The sequence below is a fragment of the Pocillopora verrucosa genome, chromosome 4, assembly GCF_036669915.1.
Source record: "Pocillopora verrucosa isolate sample1 chromosome 4, ASM3666991v2, whole genome shotgun sequence".
Taxonomy (NCBI): Eukaryota; Metazoa; Cnidaria; class Anthozoa; order Scleractinia; family Pocilloporidae; genus Pocillopora; species Pocillopora verrucosa.
The window spans coordinates 23707794-23733805 of record NC_089315.1 but is presented as its reverse complement, the minus strand read 5'-3'; the positions used below and the strand labels follow the sequence as shown (position 1 = coordinate 23733805).

Genomic DNA, 26012 nt, shown 5'->3' with positions numbered 1-26012 from the left:
AAAATAATTTATTTTTAACGTGAAGCAGGGACGTGGCGTGAAGAAGTAAAAACGGAGCCGACGAGATCACTACTGATTTCACATAAGAGTATACCACCTCTCCCCGCCATCACAACCTCCTGAGTTCTCTCTAATTTCTCCGATGCGGTATGTTATGAATCCGATGCGCGTGACTGCTTCAAATACCACGAATACGAAAGGTTTTTTAGGTAATTTAAATACTTATACTCTCTGTTCTTATTTTTTTTCAAAACTATAAGACTTACCTTTCTCGTTTTTTTGAGAAAGCGGTGTGACATGACTTTGATTCCTTAGCAAAAAAGGATCCGATCCGGTCTCGGAAGACACTCATGGAGTAGTAGCTTTCAGAGCTATCAGTTTAGTATACGAAAAAGTGTGATGATCCATTATTTGCAACAACGTGAGGGCTAAGCTAAGCGAAGAGTTCTTGTACCACAAATCATTTGTAATTCAGTGTGTGAAATCATTTGCTATCGTATTTTACAAACTTCTCTACTAAGCTATGATGCTAACCGTGCTGGATACTCCCCCATCTCTATCTCGGGAGACACTCATAGAGTAGTAGCTTTCAGAGATATCAGTTTAGTACGAAGAAGAGTGATGGTCCATTATTTGCAACAACGTGAGGGCTAAACTAAGCGAAGAGTTCTTGTACCACAAATCATTCGCAATTCAGTGTGTGAAATCATTTGCTATCGAATTTTACAAACTTCTCTATTAGGCTATGATGCTAACCGGGCTGGATACTTCCCCTACTTACCGTTTAAACCAATGCCATCCAAAAGAGACCTTCAAAAAGGGTTGTGCTTAAAGAATTTTATATATTTTTTATTTTTTTACTATGTTAAAAAAAAGAAAAACCAAAAGAGAAAAATTCTTGGCAGCGGTGGGATTCGAACCCACGCCTCCGAAGAGACTGGTGCCTTAAACCAGCGCCTTAGACCACTCGGCCACGCTACCGAGATGGACAATTTGAGACGAAAATTAACTAATTAAAAGAAAAGCAATCAATCACCTGTACCCATATTAAAATTTTCCAGCAATTCCTCATAAAAACGTGCGTGCAACGACCATTTTCCTACTCAAAGGTTTTTTCATGTTAGGTGAAAGTAGACATGGAACTCATCATTCATAAAAACAGTTCTGAGTGACCAGAAATCTGGTGTAGGACATGTTCAATTAAAATTGTTGTGAATGAGCAAAGATTCTCCAATTCCTGAAACAAATATGGCACATGCATCCAACCAATTTTAATAGGCTTTGAGGTTTATGGGGTGAAAAAAATTCAAAGCTGTTTGAGTTTGGCTGAGTCCTGAACCCAGACAAAGAAATTTAGACTAGGCCAGGACTTGATCTGATAGCCAACACAGAACCAGAATTTGATGCAAACAGCTAGTATACTTCCCCCAAAAATTTTAATTCATCTTATGGGGTCAATTAAGTGTGTTAATTAAAAATATGTTGAATTGAAAGTATCATGAACATGTCAAAGTATTTTCTTTAGTATTTTTTTTGAACAACTGAAAGGATTTTGCAAAATATATTGCCATATCTGATGTTATTATTTTCAAAACTCCAAATGCTGTGTGTGCTCCAAATGTTTTCAAAATTCAAAGATTTTTCATAACAATCATAAGACTGGATGCACAATGGATAGTGCAGCAGCAAGTCCTATGTACTGTGTACATCAAGAACACTTGTATTATATGAGGGGAAAATAGGTTACTAATGTTTTAAAAGTACACTTGCATTTCAATTATTTGCAAAGATCTAGCTGGCACTGGGAAACAAGCATTGCTCCACACAAATGATTTTTTCCTCATCAGGGGATACATAGGCTCAATTTCCGGCCACTTTGGTAATACCAGTGCCCCAAACATGCATCTGGGAATCACATTACACCATTGCTACGAAATTCTACAAATAATTTATTATTTTCATTTTAACATTGCAAAGGTCCTAATTTCCTAAGATTTTTAAACACCCTTAAGAACCAAACTGCCAGTACATACCGGCTGTAAAGCTACAATCTGTTGTCTGTGGATTCACATTTCCTTGTATCATTTAAGAGTTCTTTGAAGGGACCTTCATGGTAACCTACACAGGAAAAGAGCAATAAGTAAACACAGTAAAGTGAAATTTTTTATGTTTTCCAATCTCTCATACAGTATATGGAAAGGTTAAGAAGTGTCAACTTACACATACAAAGAAAAATATCTCTGAGTCACCAGCCTCTGTTGAGTGACTCACAATCAAAAGGTTCATTGGAAAAAATAGCAACCAATACTTACTGTTTTCACTTCCAAGAAGGGTAAGAGACCATATTCACCCCTGAAAAAGAAACACACACACACACAGGTCGTGGTGGAACAATGTTATTAAATGAATGGTTACATGGAGAGGAGCCTTTTACAACAACTTCAGATTGACTGCTAGATTCTCCTTACTTGTGCTTATTTTTAGGGGGGTGGAACAAAGGGAGAAGTCAAGCTTGCATCAAAAGTGACTCCATTCCTTGTATAATTATATTCATAACAAGTATATGAACTTTAAATTACAATTAAGTCAGCAACAAATGGCTTTAAAGATAAACATATAAACCATTCTTCGAAGAACTCCACAAATACCTAAACTTAATTAATCTCTGAGAGTACAAGAAGTGATTAAAATATATCATTATTAACTTCCCTGCTCAGTGTACATATTGGTTGATTCTGGTGGTGCAATTGCACTTCGAAATACTTTTGATCCACAATTCCTAATTATAAGCTCTGAACAGATTTTAAGGAAAAGCTTCAGCTTGACATTAAGGAGATAATTATATTACTTCTAGTCAGAGTTGCATCTACATAAGCAAAGATTGTAATTACCATTCTCGGCCAAAGCCAGACATCTTGAATCCTCCAAAGGGGGCTTGAGGCGCCCCAGAATCATAACAGTTGACCCTGAAAAAATATATATATCAGAAGTTCATGGATACAAACCTTTTTACCGCTTTGACCCCTTAGAGTGACTAACATCTTATTTCTCCTTACAATATCATCCCTGAGTCAAACATTAAGGTCATGAGAATAAAGGAAATGATCACCAACTGAAGAAGCTCTTGAACCCTTTGACCCCTTAGAGTGACTAACATCTTATTTCTCCTTACAATATCACCCTGAGTCAAACTTTGAGGTCATGAGAATAAAGGAAAAGTTAAATCACTAACTAAAGAGGCTGCTGATTGTTAAACAAGTTCTCCTTGTCAGCACCTTAGGAAATGTATGAATAACTGTGTGCAGAATATATATATTGATGTTGAGGTTTAAGGGGTCAACCATTGTACACTGTACATGAGTTGACATCAAGAAAACCAAAACTTTGTAATAGTCTGGTAAAGTTACTGCAAGTGAAACAAGGTCCTTCTTCAACCAAACTCCTGAACCAAATAAATCTTTCCAAAACATAGACAGGTATGTGTTGCACATAAAGTTTTACACATGCTCCCTCACTATACCAATCTTGCACAACACAAAAAACAAACAAGACAGTGAATCTATTGGAACTGGCATCTTAAATGAGGAAACAAGGAGCTCGTGAAAGTTCAAGGAAAGGTTTAGAGAGAGGTCAGAACAAGGTTCATTGTAAAAGAAGGGAAGGAGTGAGGAGGAGGACTGGGTGCTAAAAAAATAAAAACACCAACCAAATGCACAAGGGTTATAAGAAGAAACTGGAAACATTGAACATACAAAATAAAGTGATTATATGTCAACCAAATGTCAGTCAACTGCTATCCAACACAGCATGAAGGCCTGGGGCTAATTAAGTAATTCCCCTTGGAATCTGAACCACGATCTATGGCCAAAATCAAGTGTAATAAATTACAGAGCACCATAATCAGACAAGAAACATGTGGTATAATACATTATTAACCATTACTACCATTATTAACACCCAACAAAAACAAATTTAACACATCTACAAGATACATTAATTGTTGTAAAATACATGTACAACCATAACGTTTCATTTCCTCACCAAACTGTTCCAGCTTGTAAGCTGTGAGAAAGTGTTGTTGCTTTGTCTATATCTTTGGTAAATACAGCAGCAGCCAGGCCATAGGTTGTGTTGTTTGCCCTTTCAATTACCTCATTTACATCACTGAATTTGATGATCTGCTGTACTGGACCAAATATCTAAGATACCAATAGCACACAATTAAAGCTACATTAAATGTCAAATTCTCTTCAACTTAAATTGACAAAACTTGCATTGTTGGAAACCAAGATTATCACAACATAATTTCTAATTTATTCAAAGATGGAATATAATATGAAAGTAGTATTGAATAAATACCTCTTCTTTGGCAATCCTCATGTGATCTTTAACATCTGAGAAGACTGTAGGTTGTATAAAATATCCTTTGTCTCCATGTCGAGCACCTCCACACTCAAGCTTTGCTCCTTCCTTTTTTCCACTTGCAATCAGATCAAGGATTTTATCAAACTGTTCTTTATCAATCTAAAATGGAATAATATAATTTTGTGTATACTAAAATTCCTACCTAACAAAATACCATTTTGCCTGTTGGTAATAAATTTGCACTATACTCAAGAAAATAAATAAATGGGATATTTATTAATATTTGCTTCTTTTTGAACATTTTGTGAATAGTTAATGGTGAGGAAGGGGCCAGCTGCAAGGCTGAGATTTCCATAAAAGAATGGATAACATTTTGGAATAATTTCTATTTCCAGTACATAAGTTTATACAAAAAACAAAGACACCCCTCTCTTGAAAAGATATCTCCCTGAATTAGACACTTGGTTTTGTTATCAATATCTGGAGTTGGGATTCTTCAGTCCTTGAAACATTCCAAACAAACTTACACAAGTCACACGCACCTCCAGTGCTATCAAGATATTTCAATAGTTTGGGCAGCCATTTCTTCTGGACAATTCTTTTTAAAGACACACAGGATAGTCAGCTTTGAAACTTGTAATATGACTTTCCCCCAGGTATCCTACTTTTTTCACTGGCTACCAAATTCAAGTTCTTCCTGAGGCAGCCATTTTCTAATTAGAGTATTTTAGGTCTTTAAACAATTGAGAAATTGAACTTGGAGCATTGCAGACACATAACAGCTTTGTTCCTTGGATATTCCTTCAACCCAGCCCCCAGAACAATGATCTCCTTGTGTGGGCTGGGAAGGGGTAATTCCCAGGTAGCAATGATGTCTGTTTAACAAATAGATTCCAAGTTGCTGTGCGTCTGTTCAGTAATAGATCACAGATAACGTCAAAATGTGGTAAGAACAAAAAAGTGGTACACGAGGCGCAGCCAAGTGTGTCACTGGTGTTCTTACCACATTTTGACATCCTCTGCAATCTATTATTGAACAGATGCATGGCAACTTGGAATCTATTTGTTTATATAATAAAGAATTAAAAAAAAAAGTTTTGATGATGACATCATCTACATGTCTGTCCTCCAATAGATCATAAGAGAGAACTAATCAGAATGCATGCATAACTATAAGCTTATTATATAATTTAAAAGATCTACATGACTATCACAGATGAAATTGAACTTGGAGCATTGCAGACACATAACAGCCTTGTTCTTTGGATGTTCCTTCAACCCACCCCTAGAAAATTGATCTCCTTGTATGAGCTGGGGAGGGGTAATTCCCAAGAAGCAATGATGTCCTTTTTAAAAGAGCTGCATGACTATCACAGAAGTGAAACCATCTGACAAGTATGTCAAAAGGAGAAGTAATCCCTCACCTGTGGTCCTTGTTGGATTTCATCATCAAAAGGATCACCAACTGTGCGGTTTTGAGCTCTTTCCACACTCTTTTTTACAAACTCATCATAAATGGTGTCTTGCACAAAAGTGCGACTGCCAGCACTGCAGCACTGTCCTTGGTTAAAGAACAGTGCAGAATGTGCCTGTTCCACTGCAACATCAATATTTTCAGTATCAGCAAAAACTATATTTGGGCTCTTTCCCCCAAGTTCCAGTGTTACACGCTTTAAATTGGAGTTTGCAGCAGCTGCTTGTATTAACCTTCCAACCTTGATTGAAAAAAGGAAGGAAAAGATTTAGTTGTGTGCAAGGTAAATAATCAGATGTTACGTAACAATCATGGTGAGGTCAAGCTGACAATATCACATTCACAAGGCCAGAGGTTACCCATAATGAAGACAATAACTCCAGGGTTCACTACAGAAATAACTTAATGTTTAGAATGGTTCTGACCATCCTGATTTTTTTCAAATTTTTTTTAAATGTATTGTTGTGACCTTTCCTGCATTTATGGAATTGATAATAAACTTAAAAAGAAATCAGTTGGCACTTATGCCCTGTTGCTCACACAATTACAGACTTTGTTTCATTTTTATTGTTCAATTGCAGGTGCACACTCTTTAGTTAATTTGAACGACTTAAATTTTAAAAAACATAGTATGTTTGGTTTTTGGTTTTTTTGAGTCGAATTGCACTTGTATTGTTCCTTCAGTATTCAAACAGGTTTATGGATTGTACAGATTTTACTCCATTTTGAGGGATGTCTGGAAAACTATCAGAACATGTATCTCTTGAGTACCTCTGTTGATCCTGTGAATGAAACTTTGTTGATGTCCATGTGTTCAGAAATTGCTGCTCCTGCTGTTGGACCATAACCAGAGATGATATTCACCACACCAGGAGGAAATCCTGCCTAAAACAGTGTTGAAAATAAAATAGTTTCAATTGAAAATATGAAAATATAAATATTGTAGACATTTTCTGCCAACATCATTTGTCTTAAGAGGCAAAGAAAACACTTGTCTAGGTATGTCCAAGCAAGGACAAATTTACAAGCATCTATTTTTTTTGCCAAATAGAGGCTATCTTGAGTTCATAAGCCTTCAAATATTTTTTTGCATGACACACATCAAATATTCACCAGCTGCCATCTGGCACAACTTTAAGTATCAACAAGTTGTTCTATTCTTGTAAACAAAGCAAAATACTCTCCAATCTTGAAGCAATTTTCAAAAGAAGGTTTAAGTCAGACATGCCGTTTTAAAATTTGGGAATATGGCTTGGTTATGATCAAAACATTTCTTTTGTTAGTGATTATAACTATTATTAAGTAAACCCAGCTTAGTTTACTATGGGAACACACAATCTAGCAAACATGTGTACAATGACAAAGACATAAGTTTGTGCATTGTCCTCTGTCTGATGAACTCTCTAGTTCCAGTAAATTGCACCTCACGATATTCTATGATGGCTCCTACATGGGTAAAAGAGTTTTTACAAGCCTTGCATGTGTTCCCTCTAAATGAACACTGTTGACCCAAATTATCTGTTAAGTGTCTGGCTTCTCCTTTCTCTTTACAGTATCACCCTTAAATACAATAAAGAAAATGATCACCAAGTTATGAAGCTACTGATTGTCAAACAAATTCTCCTTGTCAGTAACACATGAAATGTAAGGAGAACAGTATGAAGAATGTGAAAACCATATTTAGGGGGCAAAGAGTTGATCAACACAATCTCCTGACTATGACCATATCCATAATCATTATTATGATAGCAGTGTGGCTTGTAGGAATCAAGCCTTACCAATAGTTGCTGTCTGCTGTAAACAATCTACTACATACCCTCTTAAACTTACCTCTTTAAACAAGGAACCCACATACAGCGCTGTTAAGGGAGTCTGTTCAGCTGGTTTAACTATTGCAACATTGCCACAAGCCAGAGCTGCAGAAAGCTTTAAACATGCTATATTAAGAGGGAAATTCCATGGTACAATAGCTCCAACCACACCCACAGGTTCATGTCTGGTGTACACAAAGTAAGGACCATCTGCATATATAGGAAAAAATAAATGAAGCCAATGGATGAGGCTGGTTTCACTTGTCTGCAACACTGTAACTACTTGCTTACATGTCCCAATGCAGTTAGGTATTCACTGCTACTAACTGCTTTTTATCACTGACAACTTGAATCCAAAAGGTACCAACATGTTACACTATACTCTTCACTTACAGAATGTTCTTCTCACAACAGGCCATTTTACAGTTGTGTACTAGTTTTCAAGCCTTTGATTTGGAGTGAGGTTGAAGGTGACCTTCTTGTGATATAGACCAGTACCTATTTAGTATTTTAAAAACTAGTTTACATTTGAAAGGCAGCAAGGTTTGCATCATGATAAGGTCACCCTTAGCCTCACTTCTGTTCAAAGGCTTGGCAACCAAGCATGCAACTTTAAACTGGACTATTCAAACACCTTCACCAAAAAACTCAGGTAATTGCACAAATTTATCAGCTGGCCCTAAAGTATTACCTAGATGTAACATCAAATTACATGTACCATAACTTATCAATATAGAAATGTTTATAGCTTTGATGAGAGAGACCTACTAAGTTTTAGAGGGTAAAAAGATTGCACCGTGTATATAATAATATTCTTGTCTGAATGGTAGCCGTAAAGGGTAGTATTTATGGCTTTGCAGTAGCATGTTATACTAAAACAAGGGCATACAAGTTAGGAAGCAAAATTTATCATATATAGTTTTAATAGTTTTTTCCACCAACTCACTAACCAGAAGATATAGTCTTTCCTGTTATCTTATCAGCCCATCCAGCATAGTATCTGAAGCATTTTACAGTAAATTCCATGTCATCTACTGAATCGGCAAATAATTTTCCACTGTCAATTGTCTCCAGGGACTATAAATGAATGAATAAAAAATTCAAAATGCATCAGTCATTTCAATTTTAAACAAATTACTGAAAAGTGACATCCAGTCATCCAATCATACTGTACAATGCAGTCTTATTATCTCTGTCAAATCTTAAAGGGACAGGAATTAATGCTTCACAGGATAAGATATCCACTATAAGACTACTTACTAGTAAATCCCTCACAAATGAGTAATAAATAAATTATCTGAGTGCCTCTCTTCACCAAAGGGTGTAAATGACTACTGCCAAACTCCGAGGGAAAGTTGAAAAATAATGGGTGATAGTTTCTTGGTAACAAATAAGCATTCAATCAGAGATAAGTGTAACTGTACTCTCAGTTGGCTCACTCTATTGAAACTGAGCTAGGCTCCAATTCTCATGCATACAGTCCCTTGAGCCTTTACATTCTAACATCAATACATATATTCTCCATACTGTTCACCATACATTTCCTACAGTCCTGGCAAGGAGGATTTGTTTAACAATAAAGCACTTCTTTAGTTCTAAGGTGATCATTTCCTTCATTCTCGTGATCTAGATGTTTAATTCAGGGCTGATTGTGTAAGGATAAATTAGAGGTTAAGTACTCTTAGGGGTAAGGAAGGCTTAATTAAAAAAAAAAGACTATTCATGTATTACAATGACAGATGCTGCTCAGCGATATTATTTTACGTACAGCAAGATAGTCCAAGTCTCTCTCAATGAGGTCTGCCATTTTGTATAAGAGTTGGCCTCTCTTTGAAGCATCCATGGTCCTCCAGGGACTGCCCAATTTAAAAGCTTCAGTGGCAGCTTTGACTGCTTTATCAATATCAGCCTGAAACATTTATATATGGAAGTTAAGGATGTACCCACTGTACACCTTGCAATACAAGATGTAACCCAAGAATCTTTTATGAAAATTAGATTCTGTACTCGTGTCACTTTCCATTTGAATCCCAGATTCAGGACAATGAAAAAAGATTTAACTGTAAAATAAAACATTTGATTATATATTAGTAAAGTTGAGCTTGTTCCTTAGCACCAAAGTTATAGAATTCTTAATTTCCTCTTATGGCTGAACATTTCTTAGTGCAGAATTCAAGAGGATGTGGTGTTATATCAACACCCTTAGCTGAAAATTTTTATAATTTTGTCACCTGTTTGCAAGATAAGGTACAAATTGTAACCATAAGTGGCATTAGTGATACAATGTAAGTAGATTTAATTAGACTAAGTATAATTATAGTGTAATCAAGTAGCATATAACATAATAACTCAATGTAATGTACAGTAATGTAATTTAAAGTATCAGACTGAGTGTAATAAAAATAATAGTGTATAAAAAATATAGATATTTAGAAAAAAAATAAAGTTGTGGAGAATGCAAACTAGCAATAAACACATTTTCAATTTTACAGGATCAAAGTTGGCAGTTTTGCCCACTCTCTTAGCCAATTAGGACACATAATTTGATTTCTCTTATCAATTCAGCAAGCCATGCATTCCATAAAAAGGGATCTATTTGAGACTTTCTTCAATTCTGCCTCCAGCATGGTTTTTTAAGGAACTTATAGCAACATCTGTATGCTTATAAGCTTACTTTGTCACCCTCAGCCACCTCACATATCTTTTCCTCTGTCACTGGATTGAGAGTCAGAAAGGTTTTCCCACTGACTGAGTCCACATACTCATTATTGATAAAAAGCTGTAAGAAAAACAAAACAAAGTATCTAGTCAATTACACTACCATTCCATGAAAATGATAATCATTTCCAAAATAAATTTTTCTGTTTTCTTATTTAGCCTTTGAATCTTTTGCTCAAACATGTTCAACACATCCATACCCCCTAACCCTACCATTCTTCGCCTTGACATCCCCTCTCTCCCCCACTAAAAAAAATCCCAACTCAAAATACGTAGTACTTGCTTGTAAATCATAAAACTCAAAACAAACTCTCAAGGTTCTTTCAATGCCCTTCAAAACTGAATTTTAAAATAAATTTTTCCTGAACAATTTAGAAAACAGTGTCCAAAAGATTCTCCTTGACATTCTTAATCCTTTAACTCCCATGAGTGACCAAGACAGAATTTCTCCTTACAATTTTGATACAATACCAAGCAGACACGTGATGAGAATAAAGAACAATCTTAATTAGGGGATAATTAGTTGATCCAATACCAAATTCTCCATACTAATATCACGAGAATTATATGGCAGACAGTGAGGAGAATTGCTAGTGAGATCTTGGGAGGTAAAGAGTTGTGCATGAATTATTGAATAAATCAAAACAATCGCCTATTTCATTAAGGTACTTAGGTAGTGCGGTCTAAAATTCAAAATTGTCTTCGATGTCAACAAATTGTTGACTGTTATAACCACGTGGAAACTTCTTCCACTGCTTATTGACCAAGGAAAAACGCTATTTGCATGCTACTGTAATCGCTATTTGAATATGGTCTTGAAAATGTCTTTGAGGAGTCATCACTCCTAAAAGTACGAGATAAAGTAGTAAGATGCATATCTTTCTCGCCACCGCAAATCTAAGATATTTATTCTCATACGGAGAAAGGTTGGCATAAGTTAAATCTTTGCAAGATAATTTTTTGATGTTTTCCAGGTTTTGAGACGACAAAATCTTTAACGATATATCGGCGCAAAAACCTCACTTATGCTCTGATCTACCTTTTTGAACTTGATTTCTGGATTCCTTATGGGTTTAGGCATCTTTCTTCTCGCCAAAGTATCCAGCGAGCTCTCGCAGACGCTTCCTCAGGTTAAGCGTTAAGTTGCGGTTAGACGTAACGACGGGCATGCGCACGGTGATCACTTTCGGCCAGCTGATGGGTAAGTTTCCCGCGCAAAATTTTAAAGGAAACGGCTGTAAGTCATGCAAAAAATGCGAAAAATATTAAAACGTTCTTAGGAATCTGTTAAAGGAAGCAAAAGTGGAGAAATGGAAAACTTGAGACTTCCAAAATTCAAACCTTTTAAGTATGGTTTTTTTTTGTGCTTCATCAAAAAAGTTATACCTTAATATGCAATCACAAAATGTAAAATCTGGAACCGAAAATGCGGTAAGATAAGTATTTTTGATTGAATAATACCCAGTAATAAACAACAAACTATCGCCTTCTTTATTTCTGCTCCCGCTTCCCGCTCCCGTTCTCCCGCTTCCTGCTTCCCGCTTCCTTACAAACAATGCAAGGGATAGATTTTCGCAGGTAGATCATCCTTTCTGTACAAATGACCGAGCCTGCTCAGATGGTGGTTTTGCGTGCTCTTAAAAGTGACAAACAGCAGAAATCTGAAAAGGGCAATATGCTCAAGGGGTAACTGGTCATTTTGCCGACATCAGTAGTCTACTCGCCGACAAAAGATTTGTTGGGAAAAGGAAACAGCGTCAAATTACACGTTTAAAAACAAGTATGAAAAGAAAGACGGAGTTGAGAGAGCAAAAAAACAGAATGAAAAAAAGAACATTATCCTTACTATAAATCTTTTATTATATCAGGTGTGACTCTGGAAAGTACAAAAATAATTTAAAACTATTCTTAAGCATAATTGATCCCTCTGTCAGATGATGATCAAATCTGTTATGACTCCAATTCTCTTTTTCCTTGTTTACACAGTAATTTAGAATTTTTCTAATTTTCATCTGTTGAGTCCGTCTGACGGCAGCTATGAATTCTTGGATGGTACTTTCATTGTAACCTATAAGAAAAAAAAAAGACATCAAGGTGAACATAATCACGGTTCTAAACTACCCTAAGTATTCTTCAGTAACCAGTCATTTATCTGTTAGGGAGGGGGGGAAGGGTCTGAAGGATTTTGGGGGATCACATGGTTTTGAGGCGAAATGGAGATGGGGGGGGGGGGTCAGTTGTCACTGACAGAGGTAAGAGGGGGACTATAGAAAATCGACCGCCAATGAGAAGGGATCATAAGAATAAGACAGAGCCTTATGTGGGGTTCAGGTAAATGTTATTGTGACACAACCAAAATCCTCTGACCCCATCATGGTCCAATGCTCCACCACTTGGCTACATAGAACCCTATCATGCTTTTTTCGTGTCACTTCTAAACCAACCTCTCGACCATAGTTTAAAAAAACGTTAAAAAAAATTCCTGGGAAGGTTTTGATAAATTGGATTGGAATTTAGACAGTTCTAAGGACCGGTTTGATTCTTTAGTTTAGATTCACATTTTTGTGTTCTTTGCTCAAGACAAAACAATTAAGTACCATCTTTCTTTATTTAACAACCATCCTCAAAATTAACCCTTTAACTACCATCAGTGACCAATTAACTCCCATCAGTGACAAAGACAGAACTTCTCCTTACATATCAATACAATATCAAGTTGTCAAGTTATGAGAATAAAAAAATTAGGGTATAATTAATTCTCAAATTCTCTGAACTACCATCATACGAATTGTATGGCAGATAGTACGGAAAATTACTGATAAGATCTAGGGAGTGAGAGAATTTTCCACCTAGGATTCTTCCCCTTTTGCTATAAAATTACTAAGATATTGCTATTTTATAGTGCAGCTCACCGTTTTCACTTCTAGGTAGGGCAGGAGACCATATTCACCCCTGCAAAAGTTTAAGATAGTGAAATAAAAATTTAACAAATTTAATAACCACCACTCAGCTGAGCAGGCATTCACAAGCACAAGCTCTGGAGTGTGAGGTCAAGACTATACAGCAAATTAATATTCAGTCCGAGGGGAAGGAGCTCAGAACCCCTATTACTTTATAGTCGATTCCGTGCCAATTAGAGACCCCATCTTAACTCTATTGAGAATGCAAACCCATAATGGTAAAATTAGGCAGTTGTGAAAATTCAATCCAGTGGCACTTCCTCCATTAGCTCATTATTAGGAAGAACCCTCCCTCCCAAACTCCGTCTTCAGTTCTGAGAGGTTTGAAGCAGTTGTTTTAAGCATTTTCCTGCCACATCCAACTTTAGATTTTTCCTTTTAGTGATCTAAGGTGCCTGAAATGAGGGCCCATGGTTGAGTTGGTGAGAGCTGCCACCCATTGGAGGCTGGCTGGACATAGGGAAAGTCCTCAGAAACCCTGGGCACCCCCTTTCCAATCTAGCTAGGCAGCAGGTCACTCGAGGTGACCTACCCACCAACCTCAATGCCAGTTGAGAACTTTTACTAACCATGCTACTGGATATGGAACAAAAGACCTACTATAACTTGCCTCACCCCCATAATGAGGTTATGTGGCTTAGTTGGTAGGAGTCTGGGAGACAATAGATTGAACCCCATTAAAGCTTTAATTTTTAAAGGTTCTTTTTATTTTATTGCATTCTATTTGTGAGGATAATTTCATCATCTGTTATCACACAAAGGTCAAACAAAGATTGTGTCTCATATTTTTGTTAAGTTACTGCTAATTACCATTCTCTGCCAAATCCAGACATTTTGAAGCCTCCAAAAGGAGCTTGTGGGGCCCCACATTCATAGCAGTTGACCCTGAATTGAAACCAAAAAAACAACAACAACAACAAAATAATAAATAATAAATTAAGTATCATTTAAAGTATGTATTTCTGAAATAAAATGGGGGATCTATTATTATTTGTGTCAATTCTTAGGTAACAAATCACTCATCTTTACTAACCAAACTGTTCCAGCTTGTAAGCTGTGAGAAATTGTTGTTGCTTTGTCTATATCTTTGGTAAACACTGCTGCAGCCAGACCATATGTGGTTTTATTTGCCCTCTCAATAACTTCATTTATATCACTGAATTTGATGATCTGTTGTACAGGACCAAATATCTAGAAAGGAAATGTCAGTTGATCAAATAAGTCAACAATTTCTCTTCTCTCCTTTGCCAGATTTGCTGTAGGTTAAAATTTATCTTAGTTAAGCAGATTCATATCTAAACCATTTACAGTCTTCCTTTTTCTTAGATTGATCATCATAATCTGTTATAAATTATAAAATTCAAACCCCAGCCTATTAAAAAGTGGAATTAACAACATTAACTATACTTGCTATTTTTATCCATGCTCATTTTGAAAACCCTTACACTATGCAGCTTTGCTAAGTTTAAATTGGACATGAGTGCACTAATTAAAGGTCCAAATTAGTTTCATCATTCCACAAGTTGGTGCTGTAAAGTTAACAACCTCTTCTTTGGCAATCCTCATGTGATCTTTAACATCTGAGAAGACTGTGGGTTGTATAAAATATCCTTTGTCTCCATGTCGAGCACCTCCACACTCAAGCTTTGCTCCTTCTTTTTTTCCACTCTCAATCAGATCAAGGATTTTATTGAACTGTTCTCCATCAACCTAAACAAAGCCTACCTTTAGTGAATGATAGCAGAATGTGAATAACACTGTACACCTAAGTGTTGATAATTAATTCCAACTACAGCTGTGATGTTTTCAAAGCCAAATTCCAGATGATTAAAACAAAAGATAACGTTCAACCTTTAACCTCTTCAAGTTAATAGCATCTTAGTTCTCTCATGATTATCAATACTAAATAAAACAGAAAGGATATATGAGAATACAGGGTATGACTTCCTAATCAAAAAGCTTTTGATTGTTAAACAAATTCTCCTTGTCAGTATCATTGGAAATGTATATAACAGTATGGAGAATATGCATATTGATATTAGCATGTATAAAGTACATCTACATAAGAAGAGAATTAACTTAAAGTCCACATGACTGACCAAATTTACAAGCATTGTGCTAAACACTTTCATCCCCTGGACTGACAAAAAAGGAATTTCTCCCTAGAGTATCTATACATCGTCAGGTACAACAGTCGTTAAAGTGCCTTTCAGAGGCTTAATTCCTGATAGCTCTCCCCATAGCACAAGCACATTTAAATTTTTTTTGCACCAATTAGTTCTTTTTGTGTATTACATACAAGTACAAGTTTATATCCTAACTGTCAGATATATTCTTCTGTCCTTTCTTCATTAAATTTCATTTACCTTTATGCTATCATAGTAAATTATTGTTATTTATAGTACACTTTCTTATGAATTTCAGAGATCATTGGTTAAGAAATCAAATTCTTTATATCTATTGATTTGCTTGCTACAACAGCAATACAAAGAAAGAAAAATCTCAACTAGAAGAAATTGTGTGATTTGGAAACAATATCTCATGTGTAAGATTATGGGAAATGTTTGGCAGGCAGTAAGATGAACTGATATTTGTATCTTAAGGATGAAAAGGTTGTAAAACCTACACACCTGTGGTCCTTGCTCAATCACATCATCAAATGGATCCCCAACTGAACGTTTTTTAGCTCTTTCCACACTCTTTTTCACAAACTCATCATAAATGGTGTCTTGCACAAAAGTGCGGCTGCCAGCACTGCAGCACTGTCCTTGGTTAAAGAACAATGCTGAGTGTGCCTGTTCCACTGCATAATCCACATCACTATCAGCAAAAACTATATTTGGGCTCTTTCCTCCAAGTTCCAGTGTCACACGCTTTAAGTTGGACTTTGCTGCAGCAGCTTGTATAATCCTTCCCACCTAAAGAGAGGCAAAAGTTACATGCACAGCTCAGTCCTGCTGTTAGGACTGTTGAATATATATTTCACTTCTACATGCACTAACTTTATAAAGGACAGGAGCCACAAACTAAAACACTAGAAGAATCATTTCATAATTATTCATTATTTAGGCTTATACTATTTTGCGAAACGAAACGAAACGAAACGAAACGAAACGAAATCGGGTCAGATGAAATAAAACAAAAGGAATAATGCAGATATATTTTCAAATAAGGTAAAGATAACTTTCACAAGGATTTTGGAGTAATCGTTCATTAATAAGAAGGATTTTTATTCATTTCGCAAAATAGTAATTTTAGGAGAGTTACTATTTTGCGAAATGGACTATTTTCACTCTGCGGTGACAACGTGACCTCTTTCATGTCGCGAAAATACATTTAAACATTACAAATTAGTATATAACCGAACATTTTGGCCTCCTCTTATTTCTTAAACCGTATTAAAATATATTTCGCAAAATAGTAATTTTAGGAGAGTTACTATTTTGCGAAATGGACCATTTTCACCCCTGCGATGACAACGTGACCTCTTTCATGTCACAAAAATACATTTAAACATTACAAATTAGTATATCACCGAACATTTTGGCCTCCTCTTATTTCTTAAACCGTATTAAAATGTATTTCGCAAAATAGTAATTTTAGGAGAGTTACTATTTTGCGAAATGGACAATTTTCACCCTGCGGTAACAACGTGACCTCTTTCATGTCATAAAAATTCATTTAAACATTACAAATTAGTATATCACCGTACATTTTGGCCTCCTGTTATTTCTTAAACCGTATTAAAATGTATTTCGCAAAATAGTAATTTTAGGAGAGTTACTATTTTGCGAAATGGACTATTTTCACCCCTGCGGTGACAACGTGACCTCTTTCATGTCACAAAAATACATTTAAACATTACAGATTAGTATATCACCGTACATTTTGGCCTCCTCTTATTTCTTAAACCGTATTAAAATGTATTTCGCAAAATAGTAATTTTAGGAGAGTTACTATTTTGCGAAATGGACCATTTTCACTCTGCGGTGACAACGTGACCTCTTTCATGTCGCGAAAATACATTTAAACATTACAAATTAGTATATAACCGAACATTTTGGCCTCCTCTTATTTCTTAAACCGTATTAAAATATATTTCGCAAAATAGTAATTTTAGGAGAGTTACTATTTTGCGAAATGGACAATTTTCACCCTTGCAATGACAACGTGACCTCTTTCATGTCACAAAAATACATTTAAACATTACAAATTAGTATATCACCGAACATTTTGGCCTCCTCTTATTTCTTAAACCGTATTAAAATGTATTTCGCAAAATAGTAATTTTAGGAGAGTTACTATTTTGGGAAATGGACAATTTTCACCCTGCGGTAACAACGTGACCTCTTTCATGTCATAAAAATTCATTTAAACATTACAAATTAGTATATCACCGTACATTTTGGCCTCCTGTTATTTCTTAAACCGTATTAAAATGTATTTCGCAAAATAGTAATTTTAGGAGAGTTACTATTTTGCGAAATGGACCATTTTCACCCTTGCGGTGACAACGTGACCTCTTTCATGTCACAAAAATACATTTAAACATTACAGATTAGTATATCACCGTACATTTTGGCCTCCTCTTATTTCTTAAACCGTATTAAAATGTATTTCGCAAAATAGTAATTTTAGGAGAGTTACTATTTTGCGAAATGGACCATTTTCACCCTGCGGTAACAACGTGACCTCTTTCATGTCATAAAAATTCATTTAAACATTACAAATTTGTATATCACCGTACATTCTGGCCTCCTGTTATTTCTTAAACCGTATTAAAATGTATTTCGCAAAATAGTAATTTTAGGAGAGTTACTATTTTGCGAAATGGACAATTTTCACCTTGCGGTAACAACGTGACCTCTTTCATGTCATAAAAATTCATTTAAACAAACAAAAGCACGTGGAACTTGCGCAAATGCGAAACACGATCTCTTGCTCGTAAGGAAGAGGTGTGCGACGGGGGTGCAATCAGAAGCGCGTACGCGTAACTTTTCCATGTATATTATTTTTATTAAAAATTTTGAAGCAAAGGAACTGTATTACTTGCGATTATAAAACTGCTGGACGACTATTTCGGCATGGATATGTTTCTGTTCTCTATACGAGACGGAGAGTCTAAACATGTTTAGACGCCACTGGAAAACTGTCATGTTGGTGCAACATGCCAAGATGCCAAGATATACTAATTTGTAATGTTTAAATGTATTTTTGTGACATGAAAGAGGTCACGTTGTCACCGCAGGGGTGAAATAGTCCATTTCGCAAAATAGTAACTCTCCTAAAATTACTATTTTGCGAAATATATTTTAATACGGTTTAAGAAATGAGAGGAGGCCAAAATGTTCGGTGATATACTAATTTGTAATGTTTAGATGTATTTTCGTGACGTGAAAGAGGTCACGTTGTCACCGCAGGGTGAAAATTGTCCATTTCGCAAAATAGTAACTCTCCTAAAATTACTATTTTGCGAAATACATTTTAATACGGTTTAAGAAATAAGAGGAGGCCAAAATGTTCGGTGATATACTTATTTGTAATGTTTAAATGTATTTTTGTGACATGAAAGAGGTCACGTTGTCACCGCAGGGGTGAAAATAGTCCATTTCGCAAAATAGTAACTCTCCTAAAATTACTATTTTGCGAAAAACATTTTAATACGGTTTAAGAAATAACAGGAGGCCAAAATGTACGGTGATATACTAATTTGTAATGTTTAAATGAATTTTTATGACATGAAAGAGGTCACGTTGTTACCGCAGGGTGAAAATTGTCCATTTCGCAAAATAGTAACTCTCCTAAAATTACTATTTTGCGAAATACATTTTAATACGGTTTAAGGAATAAGAGGAGGCCAAAATGTTCGGTGATATACTAATTTGTAATGTTTAAATGTATTTTTGTGACATGAAAGAGGTCACGTTGTCATCGCAGGGGTGAAAATGGTCCATTTCGCAAAATAGTAACTCTCCTAAAATTACTATTTTGCGAAATATATTTTAATACGGTTTAAGAAATAAGAGGAGGCCAAAATGTTCGGTTATATACTAATTTGTAATGTTTAAATGTATTTTCGCGACATGAAAGAGGTCACGTTGTCACCGCAGAGTGAAAATAGTCCATTTCGCAAAATAGTAACTCTCCTAAAATTACTATTTTGCGAAATGAATAAAAATCCTTCTTATTAATGAACGATTACTCCAAAATCCTTGTGAAAGTTATCTTTACCTTATTTGAAAATATATCTGCATTATTCCTTTTGTTTTATTTCATCTGACCCGATTTCGTTTCGTTTCGTTTCGTTTCGTTTCGTTTCGTTTCGTTTCGTTTCGCAAAATAGTATAAGCCCATTATTTATAATAAGATATAATTTTTGTGTTGAAAAATTATCAGCAGCTTGCACACCTCAGTTGATCCTGTAAATGAAACTTTGTTGACTTCCATATGTTCAGATATGGCCGCTCCTGCTGTTGGACCATAACCAGAGATGATATTCACAACACCAGGAGGAAACCCAGCCTGAGGAAACAAGTTAAGACAAAAAATCACAATCACGAGGTTCACTGACTTAAAACTTCACCCTAAAAGATAAATCAAGAACACAGTAAGAAGATAAAGTCATATTCCTTCACATCTCATTAACTATTTACACCCTAACATAAGTGCAAATATTCTCCATACTGTTCTCTGTACTGTGTCACATAACTGACTAAGAGAATTTGTTTAACTGTCCAGAGCTCCTTTAGTTGGCAATAATTTCAACTGTTCTCATGACCTTAATGTTTGATTTAGTGGTGATACTGTAAGGAGAAATAAGATGCTGGTCACTCTTAGAGGTCAAAGGGTTCAAGAGCTTCTTCAGTTGGTGATCATTTCCTTTATTCTCATGACCTTAATGTTTGATTCAGTGGTGATACTTTAGGGAGAAATTAGTCACTAGTCACTCTTGCACTCTAGTTAGGGGTAACAAAAAATTAGAATGCTTTGCTTGTTGGTTACTGCCCCAGCAGTTGAATAACTTTGCTGCTGTTGACCTAAGCAGACAATGTTGTTCCTAAAACTTAAATGCTCAAAATAAAATGCACTGCTTCTACCTACACAGCAGGGGATTGAAGCTCACCTCTTTAAACAATGACCCCACATAGAGTGCTGTTAATGGAGTTTGCTCAGCCGGTTTAAGTACAACAACATTGCCACAAGCCAGAGCAGGAGCAAGCTTCAAGCAAGCCATGTTAAGAGGGAAGTTCCATGGTACGATAGCTCCAACCACACCCACAGGTTCATGTCTGGTGTACACAAAGTAAGGACCATCTGCACATAAAAGTTTAAGTTACTACCCAGAAGTCATTTCAGAGTAGAAGAAAAATATATCTATGTTTTCACATGAGAGTCTTACAATACCACAAACACACATTGCTGCCAGAGTCTATCCATGCCAATAGGGTTATCAGACCTAGCTTTAACCTACTCTATAGGGAAGCACAACTGACTTTTAACCAGTTTTAATCTGTCTTCAAGATGCTAAATACATAATAATGGAATTAAAAAAGAGAGGGTCCCACAGTTTGGTAAAATCATATTTTAAAACAACTTTGTTTTGAAGTCAACTTAAAAGAAAAAGAGCCCAGAAAAACTGTTCCATTCACACAACTCCTAAGAACAAAATACTTACCAGAAGAGATGGTCTTTCCTGTTATCTTATCAGCCCACCCGGCATAGTATCTGAAGCACTTTACAGTTAGATCCATGTCATCTACTGAATCAGTGAATAATTTTCCACTATCTCTTGTTTCCAGGGACTTATTATGAATGAAACAACTTTATCAGTGGAAGAACAGGAAAATACAAATACTCTGTAATCCATGTTACGGTTTTGAACAGTGTTAAATAGAATTACATACGATCAAATGGACATTTATATTTCTTTTTTGGGGTATTTAGACACATGCATTTTACACACATCACAGCCCTGAGAGTGCAGAGTAAAGTTGAACAGTCTTCAACTTTTTTGTATGGGCCTGTATATTTTGCACAAAAAAAGGCAATGAATACAGTGCTTTCAATAAGATTTGAAGACAGTAGCTACCTTGGTAAAGCACCCGCTGGAGAATAATGTGTAAAAAAAAATTTGAATCAGTATGTTGTTGGAAACTCAAAATCTTTTCTTTTTGCTGGAAATGTATGCTGGAATATATCAATGATAAGACAATATCAATCATTTTTATCAAACTAAATGTTTATAAGGTAAAAGTCAATTGACTAAAAGAACTAACGAAGATCTTGAGGTGTTTTAGGTTGCACTTCGTGAGTTTTCCTGAAAGCTTCCAATTAAAGTATACCTGGCAATTCACAACAGAATATCTGCCGGAGCTCCGGCAGGTGCCAGGTCTTATTGAAAGTATTGTGAGTAGCATTGATTTTCACATGGCAGTGGAAATTGCTTAATATAATAAGCATGTCTTCTTTATGCTTGTTTTATGTACAGAAAACTTATGCAACACTGGAAATCTATGTTAAGAGGTTGGAGCCTCAATGCACAGCAAAAACATACAGTATTGGGTTGTGCCTGCCTTTAGTTATAATAAAGCATGATTTCACTCACAGCTAGATAGTCCAGATCTCTTTCTATAAGATCAGCAACCTTGTACAGCAATTTTCCTCGCTGAGAAGCATCCATAGTCCTCCAAGGACTGCCAAGTTTAAAAGCTTCCATGGCTGCTTTGACTGCTTTGTCTACATCTGCCTGAAGTAAGAAAGATATTTCACTTTACAATGCATCCAACAAAGTAATTGGCTACAGGTTGTAACATAACTAAAATCCAAATTCTTCTGACTAACTGATATGGAATTATATAGCAGCATCAAGTGATGATTACTTGTCAGATCTTGGGAGATGAAGAGATCAGAAGAGATAGGGTAGCATGCATGACTATTTCAATAGTTTACGTTCCCCTCTCAAATGAATTGTCTCAACTGAATTGTCTCAACAGCACAGAGTAGCAGAGTAATGCTTTTTCAGGTGTATTTTCAGCATGATTAATGCTACTCAACAAATTAGAAGTGATTAACATGTGATTAACATCTGTGGCTCTGTGGTAAAGTATTGGAGCATGGAATCCGTAGGTCTGGGGTTTGATTCCTCATGGGGACTAAGAATTTTTTCTTTGTCCCACACTCAAGACAAGACAAAACACCATCTTTCTTTACTTCTTTACCGAGCTCAAAACTTACCATCTCTCTTATTTCTATCTACAAACATTACGCTATCGACATTGCTGACCCTAGCACTTATGCAGGATGTGTGTCATATGAACTTCACAATAGACCTCACTCACTGTGGAGTCTCTGTGGCTCAGTGGTAGAGCATAAGAGCATGGAATCTGAAGGTCTGGGGTTCAATTCCTCATGGGGACTCAGAATTTTTTCTTTGTCCCATGCTTGCAACAAGACGGAAAATAACATCTTTCTTTATGTAACTTCTCCCTATAATATCCCTCACATTATCTGGCAAACAGGTAATGAGAATACTCAAACTTATCAGGTAGAAGTTGTTATCTTAACTTAACACCAAATTCTTGAAACTTATTTACAAGGAAATGCATAGCAGCTGATGGGGGGGGGGAGTATATATCACCAGGTCTTGGGTGTAAGAAGGTAAATGTATAATCATAAGTAAAAGACATAAAAATGTTTGACAAAAATGTATCTTTCATCAAGAAAATAAAGAAAAAATTAAATGAATATACGTGTCTTTGAATCAATATGCTCCAGTACCTTCTCACCCTCTGCAACCTCACATATCTTTTCCTCTGTTACTGGATCAATAGTAGCAAAAGTTTTCTTGCTGACTGAGTCCACATATTCATTATTGATAAAAAGCTGTCAGTATATAAGAAAGAAGGCCATTGAAATGTCAGGTACTTTTTAGATAACAACATTACACACAACATTTATTAAAGTAAATTCAGCCTTAAATAAATGGGTGTGAAACAAATTCTATTCTGTTGGTCACAATCCCAAGGCCCAGTTATGTTGTTCACTGACTAAATATGCAACTTTCAAATTCATATCAGTCAGTCATGTTAAAAAAATTTAGCAGTTTGATATTGCTGTCAATAATGTTTGTGACATACTTGAATTTTTTGAGCAATTTTCAACCATGTTCAGTGATAATCAACAATTTATTCTTGTTTTAATTTTCCGAGTTTATTCCTAGAATTTTGGAACTCAGGTGTATTTTTAGTGATCAGATGATCTGTAGAGTATGGCAGGTGTACCCCTGAATCCTTCTTCTTAACCCTTAACTCCCTGAGGTGATTAATGTGTAACTTCCCCCTACATTAACCTTACATCATCCAACAAACAGGTAATGAGAATACTCAAACTTATCAGGAAGATGCTATCTCAATCTAAAACCAAATTCTTATAATTGATTTACAAGGAAATGTGTAAAAACTAGAGGGGAGAATTAACAATCAGATCTTGCAAGTTAAAGACTTAAAAGATGTACTAAAATAGGCACACACATGTGAATTCTTGACCTTAAGTCATATTGAATCTGGTGCATGAGACCAAAAATGGTTCTGTTATATTTCCCTGACTTGAAAATAAAAAGAGAAATGACCCTTGCACAGGGGGGAAGGTTAAAATAGTAAAATCCTTTGCTTGGAAACATGCTTTTTTATCCCTGTTGTGTGCATATATGAATTTATTTTCAAACTGATACAAGCAAAACACCTGTGAAACGGTAGTTTCCATCTACAACATTCTCAGCGCAATTTAACAGTTTCAATCTATTGTTTAACTTCCTTGTCTGAAGGTAGAGTATTCATACCAAGGTGTTGAATGTTAACACAATACGACTGGTCAGATTTGAATTACGCTCTTAAAAAGGACATACCCCACAAGCATGTAAGTAAAGAATTATTTCAAGACCCAATTAGAGAATTATTTGTTGAGGGTTGACAAGACTTCATGCGACTTTTTACCTACGACTGTTTGCCTTATCTTTCAAAACGTAAAGAAAACAAAAACCAATGCATATGAGATTCTCCTATCAGTTTATAAAGAATAAAGCTTCCAGATTTTATATAGGTTGAGTTCCATGGATTGTATGCATGGAAATTCGAACGTTTGGACCGAATGATCGATCAAGCCGTTACTTGCAAAAACTACACTCATATGAAAATTTTTTCAAAGGTTTAACATACCTTTGTGAACTTAATTTCTGGATTCCTTACAGCTTGAGGCATTTCGACCGTTTTGGGTGTTAGAAATTAGTTCGTACCTGTTAAAGAAATTTTATCAGCTGATAAGTTATAAAAAAAAAATCGGGTAGCTCATTTCTCAGCGGTTCCTTGGAAAGCGAAAGGGTGTTCATATAAGTACACGAATCTGTAAACAGTCCACAAAAACGACAACCTCATTCCCAAGGCCTTTTCCCTTTCTTGAGCAAGGGAAAAGGCCATGGGAACGAGGTTGCAAAAACGAGAAACAGCTTTGAACGAATCCCTAACAGCGCATTATCGCTTATATGAACTGTTTGGGAAAATTACGGCTACACGTTAGAATAGTCTCACCAGAGTGGCAGAAATGATCGAAAAACCACGAACGGGACAGAAAGTAATTTGCGAATTGGGTAAACGTATCGACAAAGCAACGTTTTTAACAACCTTGTAATGGTTGGTTTGACTGTCTTCTCGATTAAATAATTGCCATTCCATGGATTTTTTATTTTCATATTCACAAACCACAGCTGACATCCGAAACGTGAGATCAGTTTCAAACGACCAAAAAAAAAGATCATCAAAAGCTGTGTCCACTTGTTAATAATGATAGACAAAAACGTGGTACGTTAACAATGAGTTAGCTGAACGTTCTACTACGAAAAGACAGGCGTAACAATCTGGCCTATGCAATCTTGACACGTGCGTTTACAAAGGCTCGAATGTTAACTTGGATTTCCTCTCAGCAGCATCGGTTTTAAGAAGTGTTTCAGATGGCGTCGTAAGCATGACTAGTGCTAAAGAATTCCAAGAATTTTGTTCGTGCTTTTCTGAAATACACTCGTTTTAGTGGTGGTTTATCTGGAGAAAAACCAATGCTATAGCCGATATGGACCCAAGTTCAGTCGCTCTAAATGGCCTTGCAGGAAGGCCTCTTCTTTTCTTCATTTCTTTCCCCACCTCTTTATATAGAGTAAATACCTGAAGAGGATCTTTCAGATGAATGTTAAATAACAAGGTTAGAGCACAACAATGGGAGCTACTTTCCCTTCTCTTGGGAGAACTGCATGTGTTTTTTAACGTCCCTTGCTAAGGCATCGGTCATTATTTAGGTACAGAGGGGTGAGGGAAAAATATATTGGAAAGATCTAACTTTTTATAACCCCCCTTCCCTCCCCTCCGGGACATTTAAATAGCAAGTGACCCCCTTCGCGATTTAATTTTTATGTGATGACCCCCCCCTGTAACCTCATATCTCCTCTCATATACATAGTAATTGTTAAAATTCAGGTCACATAAATTTTCTACGAATAATAGCATTTACTTCCAAGTCAAATGTTTTCATTGGGCCAGCATTATTTCGTAAAATTTAGGTTGTGTACTGGAAAATGGCACTCCACTGAGAAAGACTAGTCTATAGTGACAAGTAAACACCTAATTGTACGGGAAAAAAATT

General features: G+C 35.9%; 2 protein-coding genes and 1 non-coding gene across 3 annotated transcripts; all 3 read right to left on the bottom strand.

Annotated features, from left to right (window-relative positions):
- Positions 1–200: 200 nt before the first annotated feature.
- Positions 201–11521, bottom strand: LOC131774942 (aldehyde dehydrogenase 1A1). Its single transcript, XM_059091037.2, has 12 exons — positions 11408–11521; positions 10325–10429; positions 9419–9559; positions 8601–8727; positions 7670–7860; positions 6611–6724; positions 5790–6080; positions 4360–4524; positions 4042–4199; positions 2892–2966; positions 2313–2352; positions 201–2118 (listed from the first exon to the last, which is right to left on the bottom strand). Exons 1-12 carry the CDS (start codon positions 11447–11449, stop codon positions 2086–2088), a joined length of 1482 nt encoding a protein of 493 aa, XP_058947020.2. The 5' UTR covers positions 11450–11521; the 3' UTR covers positions 201–2085.
- On the bottom strand, positions 900–981 carry Trnal-aag (transfer RNA leucine (anticodon AAG)). The gene has a single exon. It is a non-coding gene; the product is annotated as a tRNA-Leu (tRNA).
- Positions 11522–12214: 693 nt separating the features above from the next.
- LOC131774943 (aldehyde dehydrogenase 1A1) lies at positions 12215–24681 on the bottom strand. Its single transcript, XM_059091038.2, has 12 exons — positions 24542–24681; positions 23106–23210; positions 21934–22074; positions 21004–21130; positions 20452–20642; positions 19737–19850; positions 15959–16246; positions 14874–15038; positions 14362–14519; positions 14139–14213; positions 13281–13320; positions 12215–12436 (listed from the first exon to the last, which is right to left on the bottom strand). The coding sequence occupies exons 1-12, from the start codon at positions 24581–24583 to the stop codon at positions 12404–12406; spliced, it is 1479 nt and encodes a 492-aa protein (XP_058947021.2). The 5' UTR covers positions 24584–24681; the 3' UTR covers positions 12215–12403.
- Positions 24682–26012: the final 1331 nt, after the last annotated feature.

Coding starts and splice junctions, on each gene's coding strand:
- LOC131774942 (XM_059091037.2), bottom strand. CDS start 11,449: ATGCCTAAACCCATAAGGAATCCAGAAATCAAGTTCAAAAAG. Junction 10,430..11,407: donor CAGAAATCAAGTTCAAAAAG/GTAGATCAGAGC, acceptor TTTTTCTTACAG/CTTTTTATCAATAATGAGTA. Junction 9,560..10,324: donor AGGTGGCTGAGGGTGACAAA/GTAAGCTTATAA, acceptor TAAATGTTTCAG/GCTGATATTGATAAAGCAGT.
- LOC131774943 (XM_059091038.2), bottom strand. CDS start 24,583: ATGCCTCAAGCTGTAAGGAATCCAGAAATTAAGTTCACAAAG. Junction 15,039..15,958: donor TGATTGAGCAAGGACCACAG/GTGTGTAGGTTT, acceptor GGCTTTGTTTAG/GTTGATGGAGAACAGTTCAA. Junction 13,321..14,138: donor TCTGGATTTGGCAGAGAATG/GTAATTAGCAGT, acceptor AAACTTTTGCAG/GGGTGAATATGGTCTCCTGC.